This window comes from Gymnogyps californianus, chromosome 1 (assembly GCF_018139145.2).
Source record: "Gymnogyps californianus isolate 813 chromosome 1, ASM1813914v2, whole genome shotgun sequence".
NCBI classification, from domain to species: Eukaryota; Metazoa; Chordata; class Aves; order Accipitriformes; family Cathartidae; genus Gymnogyps; species Gymnogyps californianus.
In genome coordinates, this window is record NC_059471.1 from 6,897,502 (window position 1) to 6,923,904 (window position 26,403).

At 40.0% G+C, this 26,403-nt stretch overlaps 1 protein-coding gene across 1 annotated transcript in view; it reads left to right on the forward strand.

Annotated features, from left to right (window-relative positions):
* Positions 1-26,403, forward strand: part of DLG2 (discs large MAGUK scaffold protein 2) — a 1,037,179-nt gene that overhangs the window by 125,922 nt on the left and 884,854 nt on the right. Inside the window, exons 4-5 of the mRNA XM_050914840.1 lie at positions 1,211-1,353; positions 23,819-23,917. Coding sequence (XP_050770797.1) covers positions 1,211-1,353; positions 23,819-23,917 — 242 coding nt within the window. The remainder of the gene's footprint in view (positions 1-1,210; positions 1,354-23,818; positions 23,918-26,403) is intronic.

Genomic DNA, 26,403 nt, shown 5'->3' on the forward strand with positions numbered 1-26,403 from the left:
ATAATGAAATATAATAATAGTAGTAATGAAAAGGAATATAACAAAAAAAAGGAAGGGGGGGAAAAGAAAAAAACCAGTGATGCACAATGCAATTGCTCACCACCCGCTGACCAATGCCCAGTTAGTTCCCAAGCCACAATCCCCGCCTCCCGGCCAACTCCCCCCCATTTATATACTGGGCATGACGTTCCATGGTATGGAATACCCCTTTGGCTAGTTCAGGTCAGCTGCCCCAGCTCTGCTCCCTCCCAGCTTCTTGCACACCTGCTTGCTGGCAGAGCATGGGAAACTGAAAAGGCCTTGGCTTAAGATAAGTGCTACTTAGCAACAACTAAAACATCAGCATGTTACCAACATTATTCTCACACTAAATCCAAACCACAGCACTGTACCAGCTACTAAGAAGAGAGTTAACTCTGTCCCAGCTGAAACCAGGACAACAATGTGTCACCTCCTGAATGTGACTATCTGACTAAAAACTTCTTGCCTCAAGGAAGGGAAACACGTTTTTTTCCTCTCCTGAGGTCATTACATGCACAGGTTTCAGTGAAAGTGTTTTCGCTGCTGGATCTTGTATCTCTGTTCATACCCCATGGAAATAAGTGTGGTAGAAACATCTGAACAGAACATTAAGACCTGGCTTGTTGCTTACTCTTGGTTGAAGCCAAACATTAACTAGCCACTTCTGAGTGACAACAGGTTGAAGTGATGAATCCACAAAGTCTTCCTTCAAGTTGTGCATCCCACTTAAAAAAATTCCCAAACGCACCTGCAGATAGGGCTGGGAGTGGCTCAGGTGCCTGGGATGGGTGTCTGACAACAAGCTTCTCTTAAGGTCTTTTACATCTGCAAATTTCTAGTTTACTGGTTAAAATGATCTGTGACTGACTTCTCCCTGTAGAAGGGTCTGTTCTGCCTATATTGTTCAGGTGTGCATGTAACATGTTCTTTGAATCTCTTCTTACAAATATTATTCCTTTACTTCTTTGAAATTATTTGTAAAGACCACTTTAAAATGAGAATATATGTCAAGAATCTCATTGACATTTTAGAAAACAAATTTGCATATCAGTGCTTTCTGCTAGAAATGTAATACGTGTTTATCATTATGATGATAATGTGTAAGTATATATTGGCCAAAGAAAAACACCAGGGATTCAAAAGCCAACACGTCAAGTAATGTCTTTTACTTGTTCCTCTTTACAAACAGATATTCAAGAGTTTTATGAAGTGACACTGCTGAATTCCCAGAAAAGCTATGAGCAAAAAATAGAAGAAGCAAATCAAGTTGCAGAGAAATGGGAGAAGACAACATCTGCTACAGACCATGAAAATCTGCAGAAAAACCAAAAGGTAATTTAACAGATTAAGAATTAAAATATATATATAATGAGTGAGATGTCTCAAGCCTGAGAAAGGCCATGCAATGATTTATAAGATCGACAGAATGACCTTAATTAGGGAATTAGATTAGGATATGGAAGATGTATAGTGTTATCCCTGTGACTTTGAATATGTCGCTAACTTCTTCATCCTCTCAATTGCCATCTGTCAAAGGGGAAGTAAAAAACTTTCTTTTTCTCATCCTTGGTGTACTTTACCTGATACTTGGTGTCTGTGATTACTCCCAAAAGAGAATATATCTCTTCTACTTGCTAACAACCGCTGAGGTTAATACTCCAGTGATTGTATCCATCCTGTGTAAAAATTTAATAGGACTTTTCATATTTCTGGGACTGACGGGCTGAACTTTTCCATAGCCCAAGTGCACAGAGATATCAACCAAAATAGTCTCTGTACGAGGAACAGATATACAGAAGAAGGTTATACACCTTTGCTTTTCTTCTGTAGCCAGTCGAAGGATTCAAAACCTTTCTTTGTCACCACTGGCTCTAATCTGCCGCTGCCTGCCTCCAGATTATTATTAACTAAATTAGCAATCTAAACTAATTGCCTCCCACCACGTTTGTACTTCAAAGACAAAAACAAAACCCACAGAACCAAGCAATGAATTGCTCTGTTCTTAAACAGTGAGACAGAAATAGAGTGGGCACGGACTGCAAACTGCAAATCTCCAGACCAAAATCGAAGATGAGGGAAATGTATAAAAACTTCCATTGTTGTTATGGTTCAAAAGGAATTTCAAGTTTTAAAAGTTGTTCCAAAACACTTTCCATAGGCATGGCTATTTTTAAGAGCTTTCCTCTTTTTAAATGTAAAATCCAGAAAAAAATTGTAGTTCTACATGACATTTTATATGTGATTCTTCAAAAAGATATATCAGAATTGCAGGCGGCTAGAACAAAACTCTCTGAAGAAATGAAGAAATTTATTGTAAAAATTAATTAACAAAAGAAGCTTGCAGAATTAATGAGAACAAGCAGTCTGATTTTGAGTGAAATCAGAACAAATGAGTCTTAACGTTAATGTAGGATATATCCCATGAATGATTTAACATTTGAGTCCCAGCTTGAAGACACAGCTAGCTAATCTCTGTCTTTTTTTTGCACAAAGCTATATGCTTTAAAATGGTGAAAGTGTATTCCAGCATGTTATCTCTTGAAGCACCTGAGAAAGACTGTGGATCCCAGACTCTCTTTTCATTCCGACCTCATCAAAGTATTTGACCCTCAACCCCATCTTCCTTAAACTCATTGCTGTATAAGAGGTGTGCTGCTAGTCTTGTCCAGGGGAATTTAAACTCCAAATTCTATGCTGAGAATAATAGAATATATAGGGCTAACTCCAAACTTTGCTCATCTTATAAAAATGACGTTCTGATTTAAAGCAAAACAATAGAAAACTGTTGCTTAGAAACTGGAATAACCATTTCAAGCCAGGGTGCCGGCAGTCAGATTCCAGGGTACCCTCATTTTCAAATGTGCTGTCTGTCCATAAATTTCATCAGTCTAATGGGTGCACAAAGTGTTTAGTCCCTTTAAAAATCATACCTATATATGTTTTAAGGGTCCAACTGCAGGCAAAACAGACTAGAAGTGTAGGCTTTTGGTTTTTTCCTTTTGACAGCACAACATACTATTGGCAGTTCCGAGGCAGAACTGATTAGCACATGCTGAATGTACCAGCTGCTGTACAAATCCAATACAGTACTTTGCTTTCCATGAGAAATTGCCTTATGAAAATGTAACTGGATAATCTAATACATCACATAAATTACTATTCATGGTCTATTCCTTGTGGGAAATTATGGTTTTGTACTTTCCTTTTCCATCCTCAATTACATGTCCCAAATGTGGAAAGAAAAAACCTCCCCTCTTTCCTGCAGTGTTGCTCTGCAATAAAAGCCTAAGTATGACCATTTGGTCCAGAGGCCATCCCCCTTTCGTGCCTTCCACTTGAAACCTTCTTTGGCTGTCTATATGTTAATTTTCTATACAAATTGGTTCTTTTTCTGCATTTTTGTTCCAGTCTTAACTGTTGACAAAAAAGGAAAGCAGCTTTCACTGTCCAGGTCAGGTATCCTGTGACTCCTCCTTTGTATTGATGTATTTGCTTTTCCAAAAGTGTAGACTTTTAGCTAACAGAAAAGTTTTTGGATTTTTGTTTGCAATACTGTACAAATTTGCCATACGGAGATGGCTGGTCTCTAAACTCTCTCACCTGGCATCTGTGATCACCATAGTGGTTTGTAACAAACTGATGCTAGATTTTACAGCGTACTGGGACTGGATCTTCATCAATTAAGAGAGGTGAAAGGGTCACGACCCATCCTATAACCTCCCATCATACTCAGGGAGTGCCTCAGAAGAGAGACATCTCCCAAACTCAGAGACTAATTTTGAATAGCCTTTGCAAAAGCAAGTGAAAAGTCAGGGGAATATATTAGCTTACCATATGTGCCGGAACCAGTTGCATCCAAATTTTTAGCGTGAATGACCCCACATAGCACCCCATGGCTACAAACAATGGAATTAACAAAACATGTGTTGGGGTTCAGTGATAATTACTGCCTTTTTTTTTTTTTTTTCCTCCCCAGTTTTTTTACTTGCATGCTTCTAGTTAAACTCTGTGCTGTTCAGGTATTGACCCTGAAGGAGCTCCTGGACCTCATGAAATCAAAAAAATGTTTTTGCCTATGCATTTAAACACCACATCCTTGTTTTTTACTCCACCGTTAACAGCTTTGTTGGTCATTCAAACGATAGGTGACATCAATGTTTCCAGATGCAAAATGCAATATTACCTACCATCATATTATTATTGCATTTCACCCTGTACAGAAACTAAATATATGTGGCAATGTATCTGGCAGAGATGTAAATATCATAGACCAAAATAATTTCAGTGGGTGGGTGTTAGTGAATAAAGAAGAAAAAAGGACGTATATGAATGTTTTTTTTGTGTGAATCTATCCCTGCTGTTTTCCCTCCTGGAAATCCAACTTGACAAAATCAACTTAAATTGGTGGATAGTTTCAGAATCAATGAAACAGTGTTTGGGGCAAGTTCAGTATTCACTAAAAATATTTACTAGGCTCTACTTGTGAAGGCTCTTGTTTGTTTCATATATTCATACAGTAAGCAGGGAATGTGACATATCGGGTAATAAATGAAGAAGTCCAACATGTTAGGTGTGATGTAGGAACTCTACAATATAGCTCTGAAGAAGACCTAAGAAAATTTTGTCGTCCATTCTCTTGCCCTAGGGCAGATCACCTGTATTTGAGCTGTTAAACCATGACAACTTGTTTGTCTAATCTGTTCTTTAAATCCTCCCACAGTGGAGAGTCAACAACTTCTCCAGGTAACTTACTCCCTCACTGATAGAAAGTCTTTCCTGACAACAAACAAACTGGAGTTTCTCTAACTGCAATTAGAACCCATTAGTTTTTGTTCAATTCGCAGTAGACATGGAGAACAGTTTATTCAGTCCTGTTCCAAAAAGCACTTAAACATATGTTTAACTAATCATATATAATAACAGGAGCTTCCAGCTTCTCTGCCTTTCTTTCTCTCACTCTTTTAAAATGACCATTGTGACCTGTTCTTCCTCAGCAGTGTTGTCATTTTAGCTAGTATGCCCATGTAACAACAAATGCTGGGTCCTGATGAAAAATCTGGTCTTTTGGGAAAGAAAATATTTAGTTGGCTTAGACTCTTCTCAAAGGAGCTGTACTTAGAGGTATGAAACATTTTATTTTCCAAAACAAAAAGCCTTGCGGCACTGTGGAAGGCAATTAGTCTTGACAGCACAGGCTCTCTCTCTCTCTCTCCCCCCTCCCCCCTGCCCCCTCCATATATATATATAAAAAAAAATCCCTGGAAACTAGTCTGCAAGATTTGTTTATTAATGAAAATACCAACTCAGGATTTGGGAACTGCAGGTTTTAATTCCTTGCTGTTCTGGGTACTTCTTGAAGGACAGTATGTGAGGTTTGAGAGGAGGACTTAAGAACTGAGTCACAAAAGGGAACTGGGAATTATAGTGTCTGAGGTATCTCACCATGTCCCGATATCAGTTAAGGACCACATCTTGTGCACTGCATGGGAGGAAATTGATGTCCAGGATTAAGGTCCACGCAAACCGGAACACAGCTATAAACTAACAAGTAATGAATTCCAAAAATGGGCCAAGATGTCCTTCCCTTAAAATCTGACCTTATCCCGATTAAGATTCAGAATCATGATCTCTTTCGTGTAAATAAGACCATAGCTAGACTTCTCTTGCAATGTGCGTAAAGGCACTGATGATACTATTTTCCTTATGAAGAAGTTATTTGATTAGGGTGTTTTCAAAGGATGTGGAAATTTATATTGAGCTCCCTTCTTGACCAGAGAGGAGCTGATACTGCTTCTCTTCTCACCCATGAGAGTGCACTATGCATTATACCAGCAGGTATTATTTTGCTTTTTCTTGTTGGAGTGTTTTCAATTTATATGGAACAATTAAATATTTATTGGGACAGAGTGCTGACACATGACTCTATAGCCTAGAGTTTATAATTATTACTGCTCTGATGAGTATTAAAGTATAGCATATTTTGTCGTCTTCAGCATACCCAAGAGTGGAATCCTCCATCCCCAGCAAGTGCCCAAACTTCAGCATTGAACAGTCACAGATGCAAAGCCCTTCTCCCTGTTACCTCTCAACCCTTCTCTACCTCCCCATTGTCACCACCTTATATATTCAAATCTGGAAGCAGGAGAATTTAATAGAAAAGATTAAGAACCCCACTCCAAATGCCTAGTATGTAAGGCACTGTCACAGGAGCCATACGTTCATTCCTCTCAAACTGCATTTAGGGGATGCAGGATGCTGCGTTCAGCGGGAGAGTTGGTGGCACATCATAGGGGAGGAAGTGTGTTCTGAGATCACCTAACTGAGCAGGTTGAGAAGGTATGCCAGGAACATGTAGTTTGTGGATGATGACAGTGCTTAGGCATTGAGCTGATTGATATAATCCAGACAAGCTCATTTTGGGAACAAACAAGTGCCAGGTAGCTACCTTGAGAACATGGCTGTGGAGAGCTGACACTGCAAAGATAACGTGCCTCCGGAGTTTCTGAGGATCTCAACTACTTTTAAGCTGAGTCATTTGAAGTCGCAGTAATAAAGCACCCACATTGGCTTAAACCAAGCAACAATTATCTTGCCCGTGTGGCCTTCCAGCAAGGGCCAGGAGCAGATGCTCACGGAAGAGTAAGAAAAGGGCAAGTCTGTATAATGGGTACTTTAGCTGTTTTGCAAGTCTAATCTTAATTTGTTTGGACTAGAAGCACAGAAAGTGCTCAGTGCTGGGAAACTCAGCATTACCTTATTTTATAAACATTCAGCATGGTATTCACCGCAGCTAGCGTGCTGACTGGGGATGTGCCCAATCTGCTGCTGAAAATCATGAAGACAGGGTTTGTTTGTAATTTTGCCTCTGCCAAAGAGCTTCATTACTTCTTTGGACCAAGCTTTATAAGACCAGCATTCACAGCTTGAAAGCATTTTCTTGAAATTAGGGCTCTTAAATTGTCCCTGTTGGAGAGAGAAGACCGATTTCTTTTCACCCCTAGGAAATGTGAGGTAGGGATTCAGCGGGAAGTGGTTTAAATTCAGGTCTTCCTCTGCTCAGAAGAGTGCTTTCACCCTACCCAGTTCCAGATAAGGCTGGGGAAAGGTATTCTCCATCTCTGCTGTCAAAGCTTTGCAGTTTGTGCAGCTGAGTTAGCGGGTTACTGGAGTCTGAGAGCGGGTGTGCAGGTCTGAGCCCAGCTCCTCAGCTTAGCAAATGCTCACTTGCCTGGGAAAAAGTATTCCTCCCTCCCAGGACTCTCTGCATTGCGTTAAACAGTCGCTAGATAAAGGATGCCTCTCACTTAAACGTTGTGTAGATAAATACAATTAAAACTGTGAGATGCTCAGAAAATACAATAATGGAGAACATAAAAGTACCTAGATGGAGGTATCCATCTGGTAAAACAAAAATTGAATTGCTCTTTAGCTATGACAATAGTAACACTGCTTGAAGCTACAGGCTTGTGCTCAGCTCCAGACACTCATTAAAAGACATAAATTTACCCTTGTTTTAACCTCTGTTTTCATTAGTTTGGTCTCCAGTGCTACTTATTTCTGGTCAGCAGTGTTTCGACCTTTATTCAGATGGAAAATTGAGGTGAAGGAAAAGAACACTCTGTTGTCACGCTTACGTATAAATCTGATAGCCGAAGGTCTGCTTGTCCCTGTATCGTAGCATGAAAAGACTATTTACTTATAGGGCATATGGTGCAGATACTTTTAGCATATTGAAGGAGGATCATTTGCAATTACTGTGCAAGTTTGGTCATCACACACCGATCTCACATGCACAATCTACATTCAGCGCAGTGTGATATCATTGCTTTGAGACGGTCCCCAAAGATTCCAGTTCTTCATTTAATTCCTGTTGTTCCATGCATTTATGTTTAGAGGCTCATTTTGCAAAGACAGTCAATTGCAGCATGCAAAATGAATCCTCCTGTTTCTGCTTGCTTCAGGAATGTCTGCTATCCTTGTACCCAGCTATTATAAACATTGTAATTACTTCTCTGTCCTTTAAGTGCTGGCTTGTTAAAAGTTCCAGTAGTAAAACTGTTACTTAAAAATCTTCTGCCTGAAGCAATTATCAAACCATTAATCTGTTTCACACTAATAGCACGTCTAAAAAATGTGGACCTGCAAGACCCTTCTATATGTGCCTATAAAAATTCAGTCTCTTCTCTGGCTTTTTGTTTGTTTTCTTTGTTTGTAACTGGCTACAGCTTAATTTGTATGGCTTGGTTTACTCCCAGGAGCCAAATCTGATTCTGTTTAAGTGATTATACTTAATATGCAAGAGTCATTAGGTATGATCAACCATAATGTTTCATTAGAAGGGTTCAAAACATTCAGTTTTATGTGTCTGTTTCTTCGCTAGATTTAGCTCCTACAGTATACATTTATCTGATCAAATGCAGTTTGTGTCTGTGGGTTGATTTTGTACCAGAGCCAATTCCCATGTAATTCTATTTGGCACTAAGTTCTCCTTCAAGAAGGCAGCAGTCTTTTTAAGGGGTACGGTATGAGTGACATCTTGGTTTGTGTTTTGCTAGTCATGTTCCTTTTGCACCCAAGGATGTGTAACAACCGTAACTAGATAGTTGTTTAACAACAACGCTGAAGCTTGGCTTCATGGGTTTTTTTAATGCAATAATTTTGCAATTTTATTTTCTCTGCATTAATAAAGTATGCTTTACTTGCAGAGATTATTTTATACACTTGCCTTCTCAAATGGTTTGACTAATGTTTAGAAATGGGTAACTGCAAAGTCACTGTGTTGTTAAAAACCTTATTTATGACTATCTGCAGCTAAATGTCTTACCCATACTGGGTATCCATGCTGGGTCTCTATTTATAAATTTGTTATTTATTCTGTAGCTTGTCAATAACTTGAGTGCCAGTGCATCTGTTAAATGTCACGTTAGAGTTGCTTCTGAGTGTGTTTTAATCTGGTCAGGCCATTGTTTCCATTTTAAACCAAGAAGTTGTATGTGTGCAGAACAGTGTCATCCTGCGGACAGAAATGCTCCGGAGTGCAGTGTTCTGGCCTCCGTATCCCAAATCCCTACAGGAGAGTTTTCTCATGAAGCCGTGATGCTGAGAGTAGGGCAACATGCATGTCATGCCACTCTCTAAACAGACAATTTCTATCCCGCTGGGCAAGTCTTGGAACTAGACATCGTTCTGCTTTTGCCATCTCCTTGTGTTTGCATAGAGTTAGACATACTCACATAAAAAGCCTTTTCCTTTGTTGCCTCTCACTTTTATTTTAAAATCACCGTCATCTTGGTGTGCCTTGCATGAGAGTTTAGAGGACTCACTGGTCTGATAGGTCCTTTCTGACAGGGAGATTTGATTTAGTTTAATAATTGTTTTCTACTGACATTGATGGGAGGGAGAACAGAACTGCGATCTCAGCATTAAACAAACCAAACCAGATCAGCGATGATGAAAGAGTCACATCCACCACAGCAGGTTTATTTGTTTTTACTTTTTTTCACATTTATATAATATGCCTATCAAACAACCTCTAGGCAGTTTTCTGATCTGGGATTTGTTATTACATCTGCAAAGGACTGGGAGCAGGCCAGAACAGCTGCTAGGGACCAGAAACAATAATTTTCCCCAATGAAAATGTGCCTAAATATTAACCAGCATACAGAATTAGCCAAACTTTTAATTAAGCAATGAGTCTCAATTGCGATAAGCATTGAGGTCAGACTATTGTGTAAATTCCACTTCTGTGTATCAAGGTCAAAAATGGTAGACCTAGTAGTTAAAGATACTATGAAAATATCACTTAACAAAAAGCTCTTGCAATTTTAATGTATTTTTTCTAAAATAATTTTTCTAAAACATGATATGTTTTAACAAGGGCTGTTGTCATACCAGGGTAATCTGAAAAAATTACCTACATAAAAAATATCAGAATGTCCCAACAGGCTTCTACCACAAGCTAGCAGTTCCTCCAAAGAGTATGTGATATAATTCATTGTTTCTAATAAGATTCTGAGAAGTTATATTTTAACCACCTGCAAAAACAAATACATCAACTCTTAAAAATATATTTCTTTGCCCTGTAAAACTGTAAGGGTTCTGTAAAATTGATATTCAGCAATGAATGTACTCTAGTTAAGTTTCACTCTAAAAATATTTCAGAGCAATTTGTCTCACTTACACGTTTATTAACTCTGACCATTCACCAGTCTGAGCAACTAAGCAAGAGAATTCACTTTCCTCCATGTGCAAAGGACACAGGTCTCCATGGAGAGGTTTAAGAGCCCATTATATATTTCTGCAGTCTACCAATACTTCTTTATTAAAAAGCTTCTTAAATAGTTCCAAAGAATAAAGAAAGGTATCACCCCAAGACTTCTGGATCATATAAACATCACCCTGGGAGTGCTTTCTTGGATAGGTGCATATATCTTTGCTCAGTAAGATAAATATATATGAAAAAGAAAATATCCTTCCTGCTTTTTTTAAATTTTTTATGAACTGGGACAAGTACTTGCAGGTTTTAACAAACAGTAAATACAATCCCAAATGTAACAACCTGGAAAATTAAAGGGAAGCTGTCAACTTGAAAATATCATTTCTCTCCATATTTTTTATGTATAATATAGTTACAAATAACATGACTAGAACCACAAGACTTTAAGCATTTTCAGCTTGTACATTTTACACGTTTGTCTGTGCTTAACTATCACCTGTACCGCTTCAATCTGTACGAGGTTATAGTGACAACTGCTCCTGGTTTAGAGATGAGGCAATTTACTGCTTATTTGCCATTATAATATTTAGGTGGATCATGATGAAAGCGTTTGTCTAGACATTTGTGTACTGTGAAGGAGTGAATTTCACCCTTAGCTGTTCTCCTCCTTCTTGAAAAGAGCCTTTAGGAACTTGTTTCTTTTTCCTATGTAATCTTGATCCATTTACCCATCCAAATGGCCTTGTATAGAGACCAGTTTCTGGGCTTATTTCTCTAACCATATTTTCCTTGCTGTTGGAAGCCTCTGTTGACTTCCACCTTGCCACCATATCAACACCACTCTGTTTGTCTTACTTTTAAGGCCTGTCATGGCTTGACTCCTCTCTGCATGTCTACTCTTGTACTTCTCTAGCGATTGACCTCCACGTCTGCTTCCTCAGCTCTTCGTGGTATATTCAATGAGGAACTTTCCTGGTATTGCCACCTCCAGTGTACAGGAGCTCTTCAGAAAGAGCTGTAAGACTATCTCGTTTCATCTTTAAAATTGTCTTTTGTCCTAAAAGAGAGGTGGTTGCCACCATAGCAATCATTCCTGATACGACGTTCTCCTCCTGTTGATCAATATTGTCCCACTGTTTGCTCACGTTTCTCCAATTTCTGTTGTCTTGAACCGAAATGGACAGTTTGATGGAGCAGAACCCCCATGTAGTAGCACAGAGATGTAATCTGTGGCTGGATATCTGCAGCCTCATGTTTCTCTGAGGTGCCTATTCCCCCCCCAGCCCAGAAAACTAGTTTTACAGATGAGTTCTGAAACTGAATTTTTAATACATCTTCAAAAAAGGTCAGGTTAGCTGAATCTCACACTTTCATCAGCCGGCATAGGCCAACACAATGCTGATGGGGAAAAATGGTTGAACCTACTAATGGCTCTCTGTGCCCGTGAATGACTTCAGCACTCCAGCTGCTGCTTGGCTGATACGTATGGCTGCTTCTGCTTTTCTGTCAGGAGGTCAGCCTTGTTACTACATAGTAATAACCCTGATAGTGGTGTTCAGTTCATTGTTGCAGCTGCATAAAGTTTCTTTGCTGAAAGGACAAACCAAAACGATGACGGTTTCCCAGGCCCTCCAGTTCTTTGCAGAAGTGTAAGGGAGCCTACCTGGTTTTCTGAAATGCTGTGCCCTGTCACTGTATATATTTTTTTTTCAGCTCGGCACTTTCAGGTAGTCAAGGTGTCTCTTTCTGAGAAGAGACAAGGCAAACAGCTGCTGTACAAGCTGGAAAAAAAAAAAAAAATTGGGAGTAACAGACATAGTGGATCTGAAGTCCACTTTCTCAGAAGAAGGCTTTTGAAACTTTGGTGGAATGGGCAATGGTAACTTTTAGATTGTTATTGTTTTAATGAACCACTAAAACAAGTTTGATCTGTGTGTTTTGGAATTTGTTAATTACAAGAAGGACTGAAAGGATCTGCTGAGAGATTTCAGGTCATTAATTACATCAGACCGGTGTCTTCTCTCACACATTTTTTGGTGTTGTGGTAGTTTGTAGAAAACCAGAGGTAACAAAACAGACAACTTTGTCTCTTCCTAAGGAGTAGGAAATTCATGACAGACATATGCCTCCACTTATGTAATCAGTTTTCTTTTTTTGAGATATCTTGTACTTTTTTGACAGTAAATGCTCCCAGGCTACTCAACGGTATCTTTGCTAGGTCAGCAGCAAGACTGTAACTAGAGCTTTCAGTATTCAGGATGCTGACTATGTCGTTGCCTGAAACAGTCCATCTTCTGCCGTTATGGGTGTATTTCTTAATGCTGTTTCTTAATTATCACTTTATTTCTTAGTTGGCTTCCTTGCTTTTGTTCCCACCTAGGGAATGCGCCTGACACACACGCATATCTTTGCACTCACAGTGGACACTTCTGTTACTTTTGAGGATTAGCGTTGTCATACATTGCTCTTCACTTGCAATTTGTGATGATCTCCTTACCCTTGGACGGGGACCAAACACCTCCTTATATTGATGCTCTGTTCCATGGAGAGCCATCACAGAGAGGGGAGGACTGATCCGATGTCCTTGCTCAATGCTGAGCAGAGGGAAGTGCTGCAGCTTTCTGTTCAAATTGTAGTGAACCTGGAAAAACAAGAGACAGCTTCACGGTGTTTTGCTGGAGCTCAGCCAAAAGATGGCAAAGGCTTGGATTGTTTTTGTGAATCGTGACCAGGGTCTTGGTCACAAATATACGGAAGAAGATTCCTAGTTAGCCACAGCTAAGAAAAGAGGCACTGTGATGTTTCCAAAGTATGAAATGACATCACTGATTGCAGATATTTGTCTTAATAGTAGAAACTGCATTTTTGCCAGTAACCTTGAAAAGTGCAATATTAGAATTGACCATTGCTTTTAGGGGCACCTCTTGTGAACCCTGTTTTACTAAGTACTGCACAAACAAGTATTAAGAAGATGATCTTGCTTAACTTCGGCTTTGGTTATACGCTAGTGAAATGTGAAGCTGACCTCGTGGTAATAATGCAATAGGTTGTAAAGAATGGGCTACATATAAAGAATAGCACACAGAGCTGTGTGCTGTTGACATTAACAAACATCGATGTTTTTATGAGGCTTCTGAATATAACCAGAATTGGAATTTGAGCCCCTGCTAATGAGAAGTGAGGTTGTAGAGTAACTAGTACATAAAGGTGATTGGGGATGTTTCAAGCAAATATTCATCAACAGTGAAAATATTTTCAAATATTTTCAAATAAGTTTTTCATCTGGTGTTCCTCCAAGCCTATATGTACATCTCTACCCAAGTCAGCCACCTCGATGGTAGATACATCCCAACAAAAAGGAGAAAGACTTATCTAAGCTGCCTAGACACATTTCAAATGCATAAAGTAGCAGACAGTTTTAGCGTGAGGTGTTGCAGAGTTAGAGACAGTTTTCATGAGAGTGAATTTATTGCCTCATCCAGGCTCCCCTTCTGATAGTGTCATCTGGACCTTGCTGTCAGTGAGCTGTGACAAGGGCACTGTTTCTCAAGTAAAGAAATATCAGCTTCAGCTGGCAGCTCTGGAGGATTCCTGGTCCCTGTAGGAACCCAAGGGGGATATGCATGAACCATATGGGCTACATAAGGCAGTATGCATGGCAGGAGCATTACATAGGCGAGGAGACTTCCTCCCTACCACCCTTGGCATCGCCTGGTACATGAGGCATTTGCTCCTTTCCTCACGATGCAGTTGACAGTGATGTTTATTTAATGCAGTTACGGCTGCCCTTACACTTCTGTGCTTCTCCAACTGCAAGCTCACGGAAGCCGAAATCCCTGTACGGTCCATAATTTTTTAATAACCTTGGTCAGTGAGTCAGTGGCTAGTGTTAATAGTTCTTGGAGTCCTCTATGAAAGCACAGGTTTCTGCCATCTCTCCGTTAGGCAGTGGCAGATTCTTATCCAGCATTTAGCTCATGACAGTTGTCACAAAGGAAATTGTCTGGCAGCTCCATGGAGCCTCAACCTTCTGCAAAATATTTTAGGGAATGTTTGTTTTCCCTTTCACTTTACATCGTTGTCTGTTTATCAACATTTAGGGAGTGTGATGACATATTATGCAGTTTAATGACCTGAGTCATTCCACTTAGCTTACCTTTTGAGTCCTTTTCCTTTTACATACATTGGTGCAAAGCATTTTGTAATGCTCTGTAGGAGGGGAGCTGAATGAAGAGAGATGGCACTGTGTTTTGCCGAAGGTTTTGTTTAGCTGCAGTATTTTTGCATGTCAGCATGAGTATATGTGATTGTGTAGCTCAGCAGCCGTGACTTAGCAAGGCAGCCTGCCACTGTAATGACAGCCACTGCTTACTTCCCCTCCCTATGGCTCTGGCTGAAACAAATAGTCTTCTATACCAAGGTTTAGGATGCTTCAAGCAAAACTATCTCGAGAAGTAAAAGTCATTACAATATTCTCCAGGGTTTTGGTTTCATTGTTTGCTTTTTTTTTTTCTTTTCTTGTCTTTAATACTGGCTTTATATCCTTGCATTAGTGTAAAACACCTTTGGTCTTCCTAAGTATCACTTTATGACAGATCAGTCCTGTTCTCAAAAAGGGACTGGTTTTATTACTGCTATTGAGTAGACTGACTTAAGTTCACCATTTCTGGGAAGAATGGGCACAAAATTTCATCTCAAGTGAAATGTGGGTAGTTTCTTCCTCTGTAATTTATCTGGAGGTGTGTAAATAGGAAGAGACTGTGTGGGCCAGTGGTGGAGACAGGAGACTGGATTCTATTCTTGGATTTGCTATGGACCTGCAGTGCATCATGAGATAAATCAGAATTCAATCACATTATCTGAGTGACTTCTTATTTAAATGTATTTCCTACAAGGTTATCATGCAGATCCTAGCACTGTTGGGTGTTTCTCCTATTTGGAGTTGTTATAATTCTATTTTTTTTTTCCTTACTCTAACATATTAGAGATAATTTTTATAATGAGGAATAGTATGATCAGAAACAGGAAGACATACGAGGCTTGTCATAATAAAAATATAGTGCTAGAGCTTGCCCTAAACCGTGTGTGGTAACACACATGCACACTCTTGTTCTCCTGAGAATGAAGAGGGATACAGTCCTCTGAAAGCAATCGTCATAGCTCTCCTGACCGAAGTAGAGGCTATTATAGTTAGCAGTAAATGAAGAGCTGCCCCCAAAGGCCAAGGCAGTCCACAGGAGCCATTGCACTAGTTCTTTTCCGTCAAAAACTCTAACCTTGCATTCATAAATGCCCTATTATCTCTAATTTGAGGTCACTCCACGCCAGCTGTATGGAACAACGGTTACCAAGCGGTTCCTCATCTTGCATCTTAATATAATTGTTATTAATTAATATAGTCTCTCTCATTATGGTTGTTACAGGGAACCAGATAGAAATGCATCAGCAGCAGCTAGGTAATTACAATTTAATTGTAATGGGCCCATTTGCGGGGGTGCAGAGCTGGGAAAGGTGAATGGGCAACAGCAGGCTCCACTGCGTGGCACAGCTAGCTGGAGGTGGGGAGGAGGAAGGCCAGCCTCATCCTCTCTGTTCCTCCCATCATGATACCGTTTGATTGTCTTGATTTGTAAAAATATTTGAGCCAACTCCTTGGAGGCCCCAAGAGTTTAGGAATCATTTCTGCTCCTGGATAAAAGCGAAGTCTAGCTCATCACATGCTACACCAGTGTGTATGAAATGTGGAAACTGCTCTGTAATATCCTCCTGGCCTGGAGAGCACTGCAGTGATTTACTTAAATGTTTTGCATCTCTGCAGCTATGTTTGCTGCCACTGCTGCCTCAAATCTACTATAGCTACGCACCTTTCTGAAGAGTCTAGTGCTCATTTAATTTACTTCTGGTTTTCAGGGGAAAATGCACCAACTGGGGGCTGTTACTGTATAGGTCTCCTGTTAAGGTCTTGACCTCAAGCCATATGACTAATGTCCTAAGGGGGACCACTGAAGTAGCAGTTTGAACTAAAGGGCTGTACATATCCTTGGGATTTCTGGCAAACCCAGCACTGAGCCCTGGAATTGGTAGTGAAATTCCCATACTGTGCTGTGAACATCTTTGGAGGGAAAGTATATTGGTTTCAAGAAGAATTAAATGTAAAAAGAACAATTAAAAGATATTGTGTTATCGTAGCAACCAAAGCAGTTGGGGTTTTTTTTTGGTTGTTTAAAAAAAAAAAAGCTGCACTGAAGCAATAAAAAATGACACAAGAGAATAAATGTATCAAGTTGTTATGGCAACTGAAATATGTAGGTTGGAATTTATGTATCCAGAACTTCTATGTAAGTAAAATAAACATTATCCTTGCTAATTAAAATAACATGCAAATATTATTTAATTTAAAATCATTAGTCATGTTTTCTCTTACAATTAATGACTTACTTTCTGTTCTCTGTTTCCAAGTGCTTGCTTTTGCTTCCAGCTGTGGTCCGCTTGTATTTTCAGGGCAAGATTGTGATTTCACTAATATGGGCTTAAATGTGGAGGGACTCCACTGAAGCTAATGAATAAAATGTACGCAGATGGGCACAACTGGAATCAAAGCATGTGCTTTAACACGTTATTCTTACTGCAGCTGACCTTTCCGCTTGGAGGGGCTTTTGGCCGGTGTCATCGCTCCATGCATGAAGGGACCTCCCTGCAGCCACAGCTCCCCATCTTTCCCCCCAGCTTGACGCAGTGCACATGGAGCTCCTTCCAGAGCCTCTTTCTGCATACAGCCTGCCCTCTTCAGCTGTAAATTTAGCTTCCAAGATGTTGTATGATAGCCAATTCTAAATGAGCATTCATTAATTATGTTCAGCCTTTTAATTTTTCTAGTCCTTTCCCTCCAGCCTTCAGGAGAATTCAGTAATAGCTTCTGCTTTATTTGAAAGAAATAGATCTTTAATATCCCAAATTACTCTTCATATTTCATCTTTATGCCCAGCAAAGTGCAGATCGATGGCTGAAAGGTAAGGAATGGGGAGAATGAGTGTCAGGATCTGACTGAATCCCAGTAAGCTGAGGAAAATGAATTTTTTGTTTAAAGCTTTAATCTCATTAATTCTCATGTTCAAAGGCATCTGAATTTGCCCTATGGCGTTTGGTAACACTGTTGCCGAGAATGTTTTGGAAAATAGTCTGTCAGGGTAAGAACTCAGCCATACATAAGTTAATTGTCTCCATTTCTTATGTGGATAGCTGCCTGGCATGGAGCTACAGCAAGGGTGGGTCTTTGCCTGAAAACTGTAACCAATCTGTCCAGTCTCATGCTTTGAGGCTCATTCTCATGCAGCTGAACTGTGAATCATTTCTCTCTTCATCCTTGCAGCAGGGTTCATCTTTGCAATGTTCTTTTTGCTCAGTTTTCCTCTTTGCCACATGCAGCAGGTCAGCAGATGCTTCCAACCACCAGTATTTGGTGTGCCAGGTCTTAGCAGGGGGGGAGACTGTACCTGAGCACAGCCCTTGCAAGGCTTGTGTTTGCAAGGGCTCTGGTCGCTGAACCATGCCATGGTCCCTCCCCACTGCATGAACTGTTGCACTTGGCAGAGTCCACCGCTGTGTGACCTTAGTGACACTCTGCTCCCTGAAAAAGGAGACATACGAGTGCCTTGGTTTGTACCCCAGCTTGAAAATAAAGCTCTGCATGAGTGACACTGGAGATGGAGCCTGGATCAGCAAGATGAAGCTCCTGGGTGTGTCTTCTGGTCGGTCACAAGGAGTTTGTGGAGCCAACAGACTCCAGCCAGCTTCATCTGAACTCTCTGTCAGGAAGGAGAAGAGCTGAAGCATGAGCTAGTGTCTCCTCCCTGCCTGAATGTCTGCCTGGAAAGTCAGTTGTCTTACCCTAGACCAGAGTCACAGCGCACTGGATAATTGTGTGATATGGATAGTCAAGGAGATCAAGGTTTGAAGATAGGCTTTGTGTTAGCCCAGCCAAAGGGACTACTGAGTAACTGGTAGCTTGGAGGACAGCTTTTAGACAGGTGCTCAAATCTGTATTGGGGACGAGCAAATGCAAAGTTTGCTGGTGACATTCTGACATCCAGAAACATACGGAGAGCAAGACTTGCTTTCGGGAGGGTAGAGCAGCATTAAATCAGATCCTGACCTTTCTGAAACACAAGCCTGCAGCCACATAATTGTTCCTGGGCGCTAACACTCTTTAAGTCTGTCATAAAATCTTCTGAAAGGTTGAATCCATATTAGCTAAAGTGGAATCATAAAAATCCCAGGGTAAAATAAATATTATTGTGATATTTATGCTCACTTCCAAATACAATAACTTTAAAAAACCCCTCAAACACTTGTGGTGCAATTTGTACAGTAGAATCTATGCCCAGATATATATATTTCTTTTCTGCATTCATATTTACTGGTCATATTGGGAAGACTGGCGCAGAAGGGACTGCGGTGACATTCTTACAGGGCTTAGCCATGAGACCTCGTAGCAATCTGCAACATCACCCTGACTTGAGACAGCTGCAAAGACTGAGCTAACGCAGTATGATGTGGAGCAAACCTTGACATCTTCAAACAATGAACCAGAAACCCTAACGTAGAAATAGAAACAAAATCCTTTCTGATGACTAAATCATTCGACTGGGGATACTGAACCATGCTTTTCTAAAGGGCTTCAGAAACACTTAATTAGGCACCTTCTTTTTTAAAGGATTTTGTGGACAAGAAGAGAGCTCTGCTATATTATTTCTGGACTGAAATTTAGGCCCAGCTGAGGCAAATGAAACTCGGCCTGGCTTCTGTGGGATTATATTTCTGATTTTAGTTTCTAGCGTGGCCTGCCCTGGGATTGTCTGAGTTTTCAGTCATCTGTGATATCAGTGAAAGTTAATTCCTGCCAAAGAATTTGCTGAATGACATTTCTTCCTGTAATAAGGACTATAAGAGGCATAGAAATAGGACTAGCAGGGTACAGAAAAAGGAAAGCAGATCTTATGGTCTCTAGGATTATTTCTCTGCACAGCATTGCAGGAAAAACTCTTCAAGTCCCCAAAGATGCTTTGGCTCCCACAAACTGTCCAAAATGTACAGCTTTTTTTTTTCTTGTAGTCCAAGATTGTCAGCAGCAGGAGCCAAAACTGAGATGCTCACAATACATTTAGGAGAGCTGTCAACTCTGCCTAGGTACAGCAGAAAGGTGCAGCCCTTGGTGGACGGATCACAGACACAGAAGGCGTTCTTGCTGTTGCTGGCATGTTGTAAAGGATGAACTTGACTTGAGTCCAGTTTTAGTTCACACATGGCTTGAGCAGAGCACGAGCGGGGTCAGCTGTATCCTGACGTAGAGGTGTGCTGTGTTCTTTGCTAGGATCAGTATCCTGCTGTGCATCTCAGTTCAGCTCAGGTTGCTTCCTACTCCAGCATAGCTGCTAAAAGAATTAATTTACATCAATGTCCTGTAAAATGGATAATTCCAGCATATGCTATGTTGCATTTTACTTTCCCCCTGTAGCTTTTTAAATGTTCTAATGATTTTTGAAAATGCTTACTTTCAAAAAAGTTAATTAAATAAAAGCAGTATCTCTCAGCACTATATGTTCCTGGGAGCATTTGCTTACCAAGATGATAGATTTTCTGACAGATATTGGCATCCAAAAGTTAACAGATCACTGTTTTTTTTTTTTAATACCTTTCCTCTCTTAATGTAAATCATTTGGGGCAAGCTGGCATTTATCTACAGGCTCTCATGGGACTGGAGCAGAGCTACCAATTCGTGATACAAAACACCAAAAGAGGTCTCAGATCAGCTTCTGTTTTGAATTTCTCTCTCTAAAAGCACACAGGAGAGCATTCCTTAAGCTGCCGGCTGTAGCAGAAGGTGCATTAGCTCTCTGAACCCTAAGGCAGTCGCAGATTTATTTAGGCTCGTGGGCTGTAGCTCCCCCACACTCCCACCGGCGCTCCTGGTCCCTTTGCAAAGCTGATCAGCATTTTCTAGACACAAAGCGGTATATGTGCCCTAGAAACTATCCCATACAGGTGTGTGTGTAAATAAATTCAAAGTCCTGGCAGCAACATACAAGAGCATGGAAGAGCAGAATAACGTTTGCATGTATGTTTCTTCTTTTTTAATATTTTTTATATTCCCAATGTTGGGCCTCATTCCGAGAGGTAAACATGTGGTAACTATTGTGGGTGGTTACAAGGACCTCCTATTGATATATTGGGTATAAATTCTGGAGCCATACAATAGACTGGAGGATTCATCCACTGTTACAGGGTTTGGCTGCTATAGGAAGACCTCCTGTAGGAACTCTTGGAAACCTCATATGCCATAATTGCCTGTGAGGGCAGATGCTCCTTCTGGCTGGTTGCTGGCTCAGACATGAACTGGCACATGCTGCCTGCTGAAAGCGGAACCAGTGACAAGTCTTTCATAATTCATAACTGTGTACTTTGGCAAAAAATAATCAGCAAGAATTTTGTTGACAGTTGACTGTGACAATTGTGCATATCCTAATAAGCTACCGGAAAGATGTGTCATAAGCACAGAAAAGCTTTGCTGAGCACTGTTAAAATTAGATAAAATTAACAAGGTAGCTAATGTGATTACTATTTTATTAATAAACATTTAAATAATGCTGTAAGTTTGCACAATGAGAGAGACATTGCCCTGAAGAGCTTACGGTCTAAATAGTCCCTGTTAATTATAATCTAAATAGATTAGCATTAATTATACACAAAATTGGAAGATTGCTTTGGGTGTGATCTACGATTCTCATGGTTACTACCCATGTGAGCAAACTTACCGAATGAAGTTTTAATCTGCTTTTGCAACATTTGCTTGTAATATCTCTTCTCTTTCTCTGACCAACTTGAAGAGAATAAGATAATATTTTCTTCTGTGAAGAGGAAGATAGAGTTGCTCCAACTACCAGCCTTCTAGATACAGGGGTCTAGACTTTTGTCAGCAGTTTTAATTCAGGCTTGAAGTCATTATTTCCAGAACCTCCTACAAGGATGTACGAGCATGGTGCACGTGCTCCACTACATTCGTACTGTAGTCGTACGTCACCCTGGGGCTGCCAGTTCTGCTTCTCATGGTGACCTGCATGGTTCAGGAATAATGAGGTGTTGCTAAAATACTTCTTTTGCATGAGTAGGCAGCTTTGGGATATAAAGTGTACAAATAATTTTAGACAGCGTAGGCTTTTGGTTAGCCTCTAAAGAGAGGATTGTATGTAATCAAGAATAAGAAAAGACTCAAATCCGAGAATGCTAGTTTTTAATAAATCTATCACAACACACAGCAAGTATCCTTTTTGCCTCTTGCATTACACAGTCCTGTTTATTTCATAACACAAGGTTAAATGACTATCGGTTTTCAGATGGATTGCTAATGTATACTTTGTTCAAGTTTGGGAACCATATATTATTCTGCTAATGCTTATTGAACCTAAATACACTGGAACAAAGAGGTGTTCCAGATTTATTACAATTACTCTTACTTGAGCTATTTGTACCCTCCTAATGTCCTTGGTTTGCTGCTCTTCACAATTAATCTGTGACCCATTTCCCCAAGGAAAACAATTGAAACATTTCATAGCATCTTATGACATTGGTTTATGTTGTTTCAAAATATTGGACTCAGCTAATGGTGAAAAGTTTGAGGGGAAAAAAATATGTAAAATATAAACAAACTAAAGTTCCTTATCCAATTTTGCAGCTGCACTCATTTGATAAATGCTGCCATACAGGCTGTAGTTTCTGCTGAAAATTGTCAGCCCCCGTTTGAGAAGTAGCAGAAGCTTAGCTCCTTTAGAATCAGGCAGAGTTTGGTCTTGATGATCAGAGCAAACAAATAATATATTGATTTGCATAGTTTATACTGTTGCCTGTAAATAGTAACAATGGAAAACACTTATGTCAGGTATTCAAAGAAAGCAAAGGTGAAATGAGAATTTTTATGCATGCTTTTTAGCTCCTTGTAAAACTAATGTTCCCTTCCTGAAAGAAACACTTAGGGAGTTGCTTGGATTTTCTGTAGGCTCTGAGGCAAGATGCAAGACCTGGGTTCAGTTCCTTGCTGTCCTGCATAATTTTGGCCTGGTTGCCTTGCTATCCCTTCCTCCCTTCCAGATTACAAATGGGGGATATGCAACACCCTTCGGTGACAAGAAACAAGCTGAAGGAATGCATGGTTGTCGGTGACTGTGAGCGCATTAGAGAAGCTAAAACTTTAGAGAGGACATGCGTGGAGTCCTGTGTGCTCAGCCCCATGTAGTGCTGAGCTGCTGGGCCTGATCCGACATTTAAACACATTCTTTACTGGAGCACAAGACCAATGCCATTGGTTCCAGTGAAGTTAAAAGCACGTGTCTAAGTAGTTGCCTGGATTGGGGCCAGCATTCAGTCTTTTGCTGGACGGAGCCCTAAATAAACAATCTAGTATCAGAGGAGAAAACATTTGCACATGTGGATGTGATTTGGCTGTTTCTGTGGCACTGGCTTGTTGTTTTCTAAGTTGTGCTGGCAATGGTTGGTCTATTTAAAATGTTAACAATTTCTTGCCTGTTGTGTTAAAATTGACTGCGCTCCTGGTGCACAGGCTAAAAAAGGATGGGTCTAAATCACTCATGGTGTCTGTGATGCTCAGCGCCGACAGATACAAGACACTGTACTCTGTTTGAATTCACTCTGCTTTCCTGTTCGTGCTCTTGCAAAGTGCCCAGAAATTTTCTGAGATCCGAGTTAGCGGCAGTCATGTTTCATTCAAAGGCTAACTCTTCAAGCACATTTTTGCAGGGCAGAGCATTGTAAACAGAGATGTCATTTATAATATTTATTGTCTTAATGCAAAATCTACAATAATGTATTAGATTTCCAGCAGGAAAATTGAAAAAACAAATATAGCCTTTTACTATATCTTCTGTTAAACATACTATTTGAAAAAATACTATGTATTTTATGAGGGTTTTCTGTAAGCAATATAAGATTAAAATCTGTGTAAATGAAGGAAAGGTAACAAAAAAAAGCATTTGAATTTAAAAGATTTGCAAATATGGCTACTACGCAAGCGTGAAACCCATTCAAAAACGTGTCACTTAGGAGAATGTCATGAATTAGCAATGAGAAAACAGACCAGGTAACTCAGTTGCTGCTGTAAGGAGATCTATTCCTGCGGCTACTCCAGATGAGAACCCATTACCATCCGTGGGCCTTTTTGGCAGGGCACAGGTTTCCTTCCTTATCTCTGTGTTCTGATGCTGAGAGCTGCAGAGCACCTTGAATGCCTTCTGAAGTCAACTAGAGATTATGATAAGCATCATCTTTTAGATTTAGCCTATTAAGACTTTCACAGACTTCCATGAGAGTGGCTATAAGATTAAACCCAGAAATTTTTGCATGACAAAACACTGAGGTGAAAATCTTGTGTATGAGCCACCTGATATTTATCTGAATTCAGGCTACCCTTTTGTATGTGCGTGCTAATCTTTACATTTAAGTGTAATAGAATTATAGTACACTATAGTATACATCAGCTACTATACTTTATTTGATTTTTTACCCTCTTTTTAGTCTGCAGCTTCCAATGGATCAGAAGGATCTGGACAGTGTGGTGAACACAATAAGGAGAACCAGACTTTTGAAAATTATGTGGTAGACATGAAGACAAAGGTATGGTCAACTCTTTTGTGATGGAGAATGAAATCCTTATTTAGTCAAGTTTTACTGGAGGTGAAATGTGTAGAATATATTGAATTTCAGCTCCAGCAGTCATTTTTTTTCCTGCTTAATGACTGCATGTACATAACCACATTTGAATGAGGCTTATGGCTGCAATTTATTGCTGTATGTTACTAGCCCTGTGCATTTTATGCTGTCCTAGGCAGGATTTACTTTTTATTTTTATGTAAAAGTGTTGTTAATATCAGTGATGGTTCTACAGGATTGCCGATCTCAAGAAGTTTTCATTTCAGTGTATTTTTGAAGTCCAAGGTGTTGCACAGTTAGTAAATTTAATTCAAGGTGTTTTCAGTCTCTCGGTGTGCATTGTAGTTTATTTTTGGTCTGGAGTCAGTATGGAAGAATATGAATGTCAGCAAAGTGATGATTTTTGTATGGGCAGTCTAATGATACCTACCATAAAAGTATGCTGAATAATACAGAAAGCAATATGACTTCATGGCTGTGGTGAGGGGGTATGTTACACTTCTCTTTGTAACAGTCTTGCTGCCTGCAATGGTGAAGTTGTAAGTGTTTCATTATAATATTTCCATTATTTTCATAGGTTCACAACTTGGCTGGAACAATTCTCTTAGGCTTAGATATTATTATGTAGACTTTCAGCCTTGAAGTCATTGTGTACTTTTTCTTTTCTAAGTGAAAGAAAATTATTAAGTTTTCTTTTAAAGTTAGCAAGCTGGAAGCATGATGAAAAGAAAACAGACATTAACTGAGTTGGCATGCTCATGTGATACCTTGTACAGTTTAGCGAAAGTTGTTTCTAACAGTGGAAACTTGCAGATTATTTCTCTTGTCTAAGGCTTTTCCATGGGCTTTGTTGACATTTCTAGATCAATTTCTCTGTTCGTTAGATTTTCATGATCTAAAGAACTAATTTTCTAGCATGACTTTCTGAGTTTCTTGTGTTGCTGTGTTCCCAGTTGATCAGAAAAACTTTTGTACCGTATAGGACCATGGTGCTACTTGAGAGTTGAAATACAAGAACATGTATACTCATTGAAATAAGTCTCTATATTTATGCAAGAAATTATTTCCCCAAAGCAAGGAATTATCAAAAGCTTGATATATACCCTAAATACATTGTGTCCGTGAGGATGTTGTAGAAATCATGAGATGTAGTGGATCTCGGCCCAATTTCACACCACCTTTTCCAATATGAATGCCCAATTGAACAATGCACCATCTTCCCTGCTTAGAGTCAGGGAACTCCTGGGCTCAATGTTTCTCCATCAGCAGTTCTGCATACTACATTTGCATGCTGTTTGTAGCTCTCCAGCACAAAGTCTACATGACAGTAAACTCCAAAAATTGGCAATTCCATTGCCAAACTCTAAGACATTCAGAGCTGTGAGTGGTATTTTCTTCAATTCCCAGTACCATGGGATAGCAGATAGCAGATGTTTTGTTTTCATTTCCTGGAACTTGTGGTTTAGTGTGTCAGTTCATCTGAAAGAGTCATTTTGTCTGATTTCTTTTTCAAGAGACTGCGCTTGAGTGTCAGTGGCACGCTGCTATGACAGTGACACATAGCTATTTAGGACTGGCTACATGTTTAAACATATGCACCAGAGCTTTTCAGTTGCTGATGATCAATTGGTTGTTAGATTTACTTCCCCAGGCAGAATGCTCAAGAATTAAAATGAACTCTTCTTTCACTGTGGATCTTGAGAGCTGAGAGCCACTTCAGGACATATTGTCCTTGAGTACCGTGTGTTTCTATTGCAGAGCATCCCAGCCCACATAAAGCCAGTGGAGCATTTGTAACTGAAGCACTTCGGTTTCATTCTGAATAAGGGATTTGTGGGAAGCAAAAGAAAACAATTATGGCTTTGTATGGGAAATAATAGATACATAAAACATTAGGCATAAGTTTTAAATTAATGAAGGTTGCAGAGCTTTCAAAAGGTTCGCTTATCCAAGGCCCCTCAGAGCTGTAGGATGGCTCAAGGACTTTTTCCCATCCTCTGCTCCACACCCTGAGACTATAAATGTGCATTTCCTACAATCCTACAAGTCATACTCTGTTCCCAGCTTGCCTCACCATCTTCTCATAGGCCCCTAAGCTGGTGACTTTGTGGGAATGAGACTGCTAGAGAGGTTGCACTGTCTCCATCTTTGGAGATTTTCAAGACCAGACTGGATAACAGCCCGAATAACTTCATCAGACCTCACTGCTGAACCGACTTTGAGCAGGAGGTTGGAATGAAGACCTCCTCAGGTCCTTTCCATTGTCACTTATCCTGTGATCCTTTGACTACATTGACTCCTGGGGAGGAAGGGAGGCAACCACCCTGCTGTCTCACTGAGCACCCTTGGAGGCAAATGACTATGCACCATGGGGTGCAGCAGCCAAGGGCCAGGTATTACAATAAGGCCCTCAGCAAACAGGGCCAGCAAAGTGCACGTTGTCTATTAAA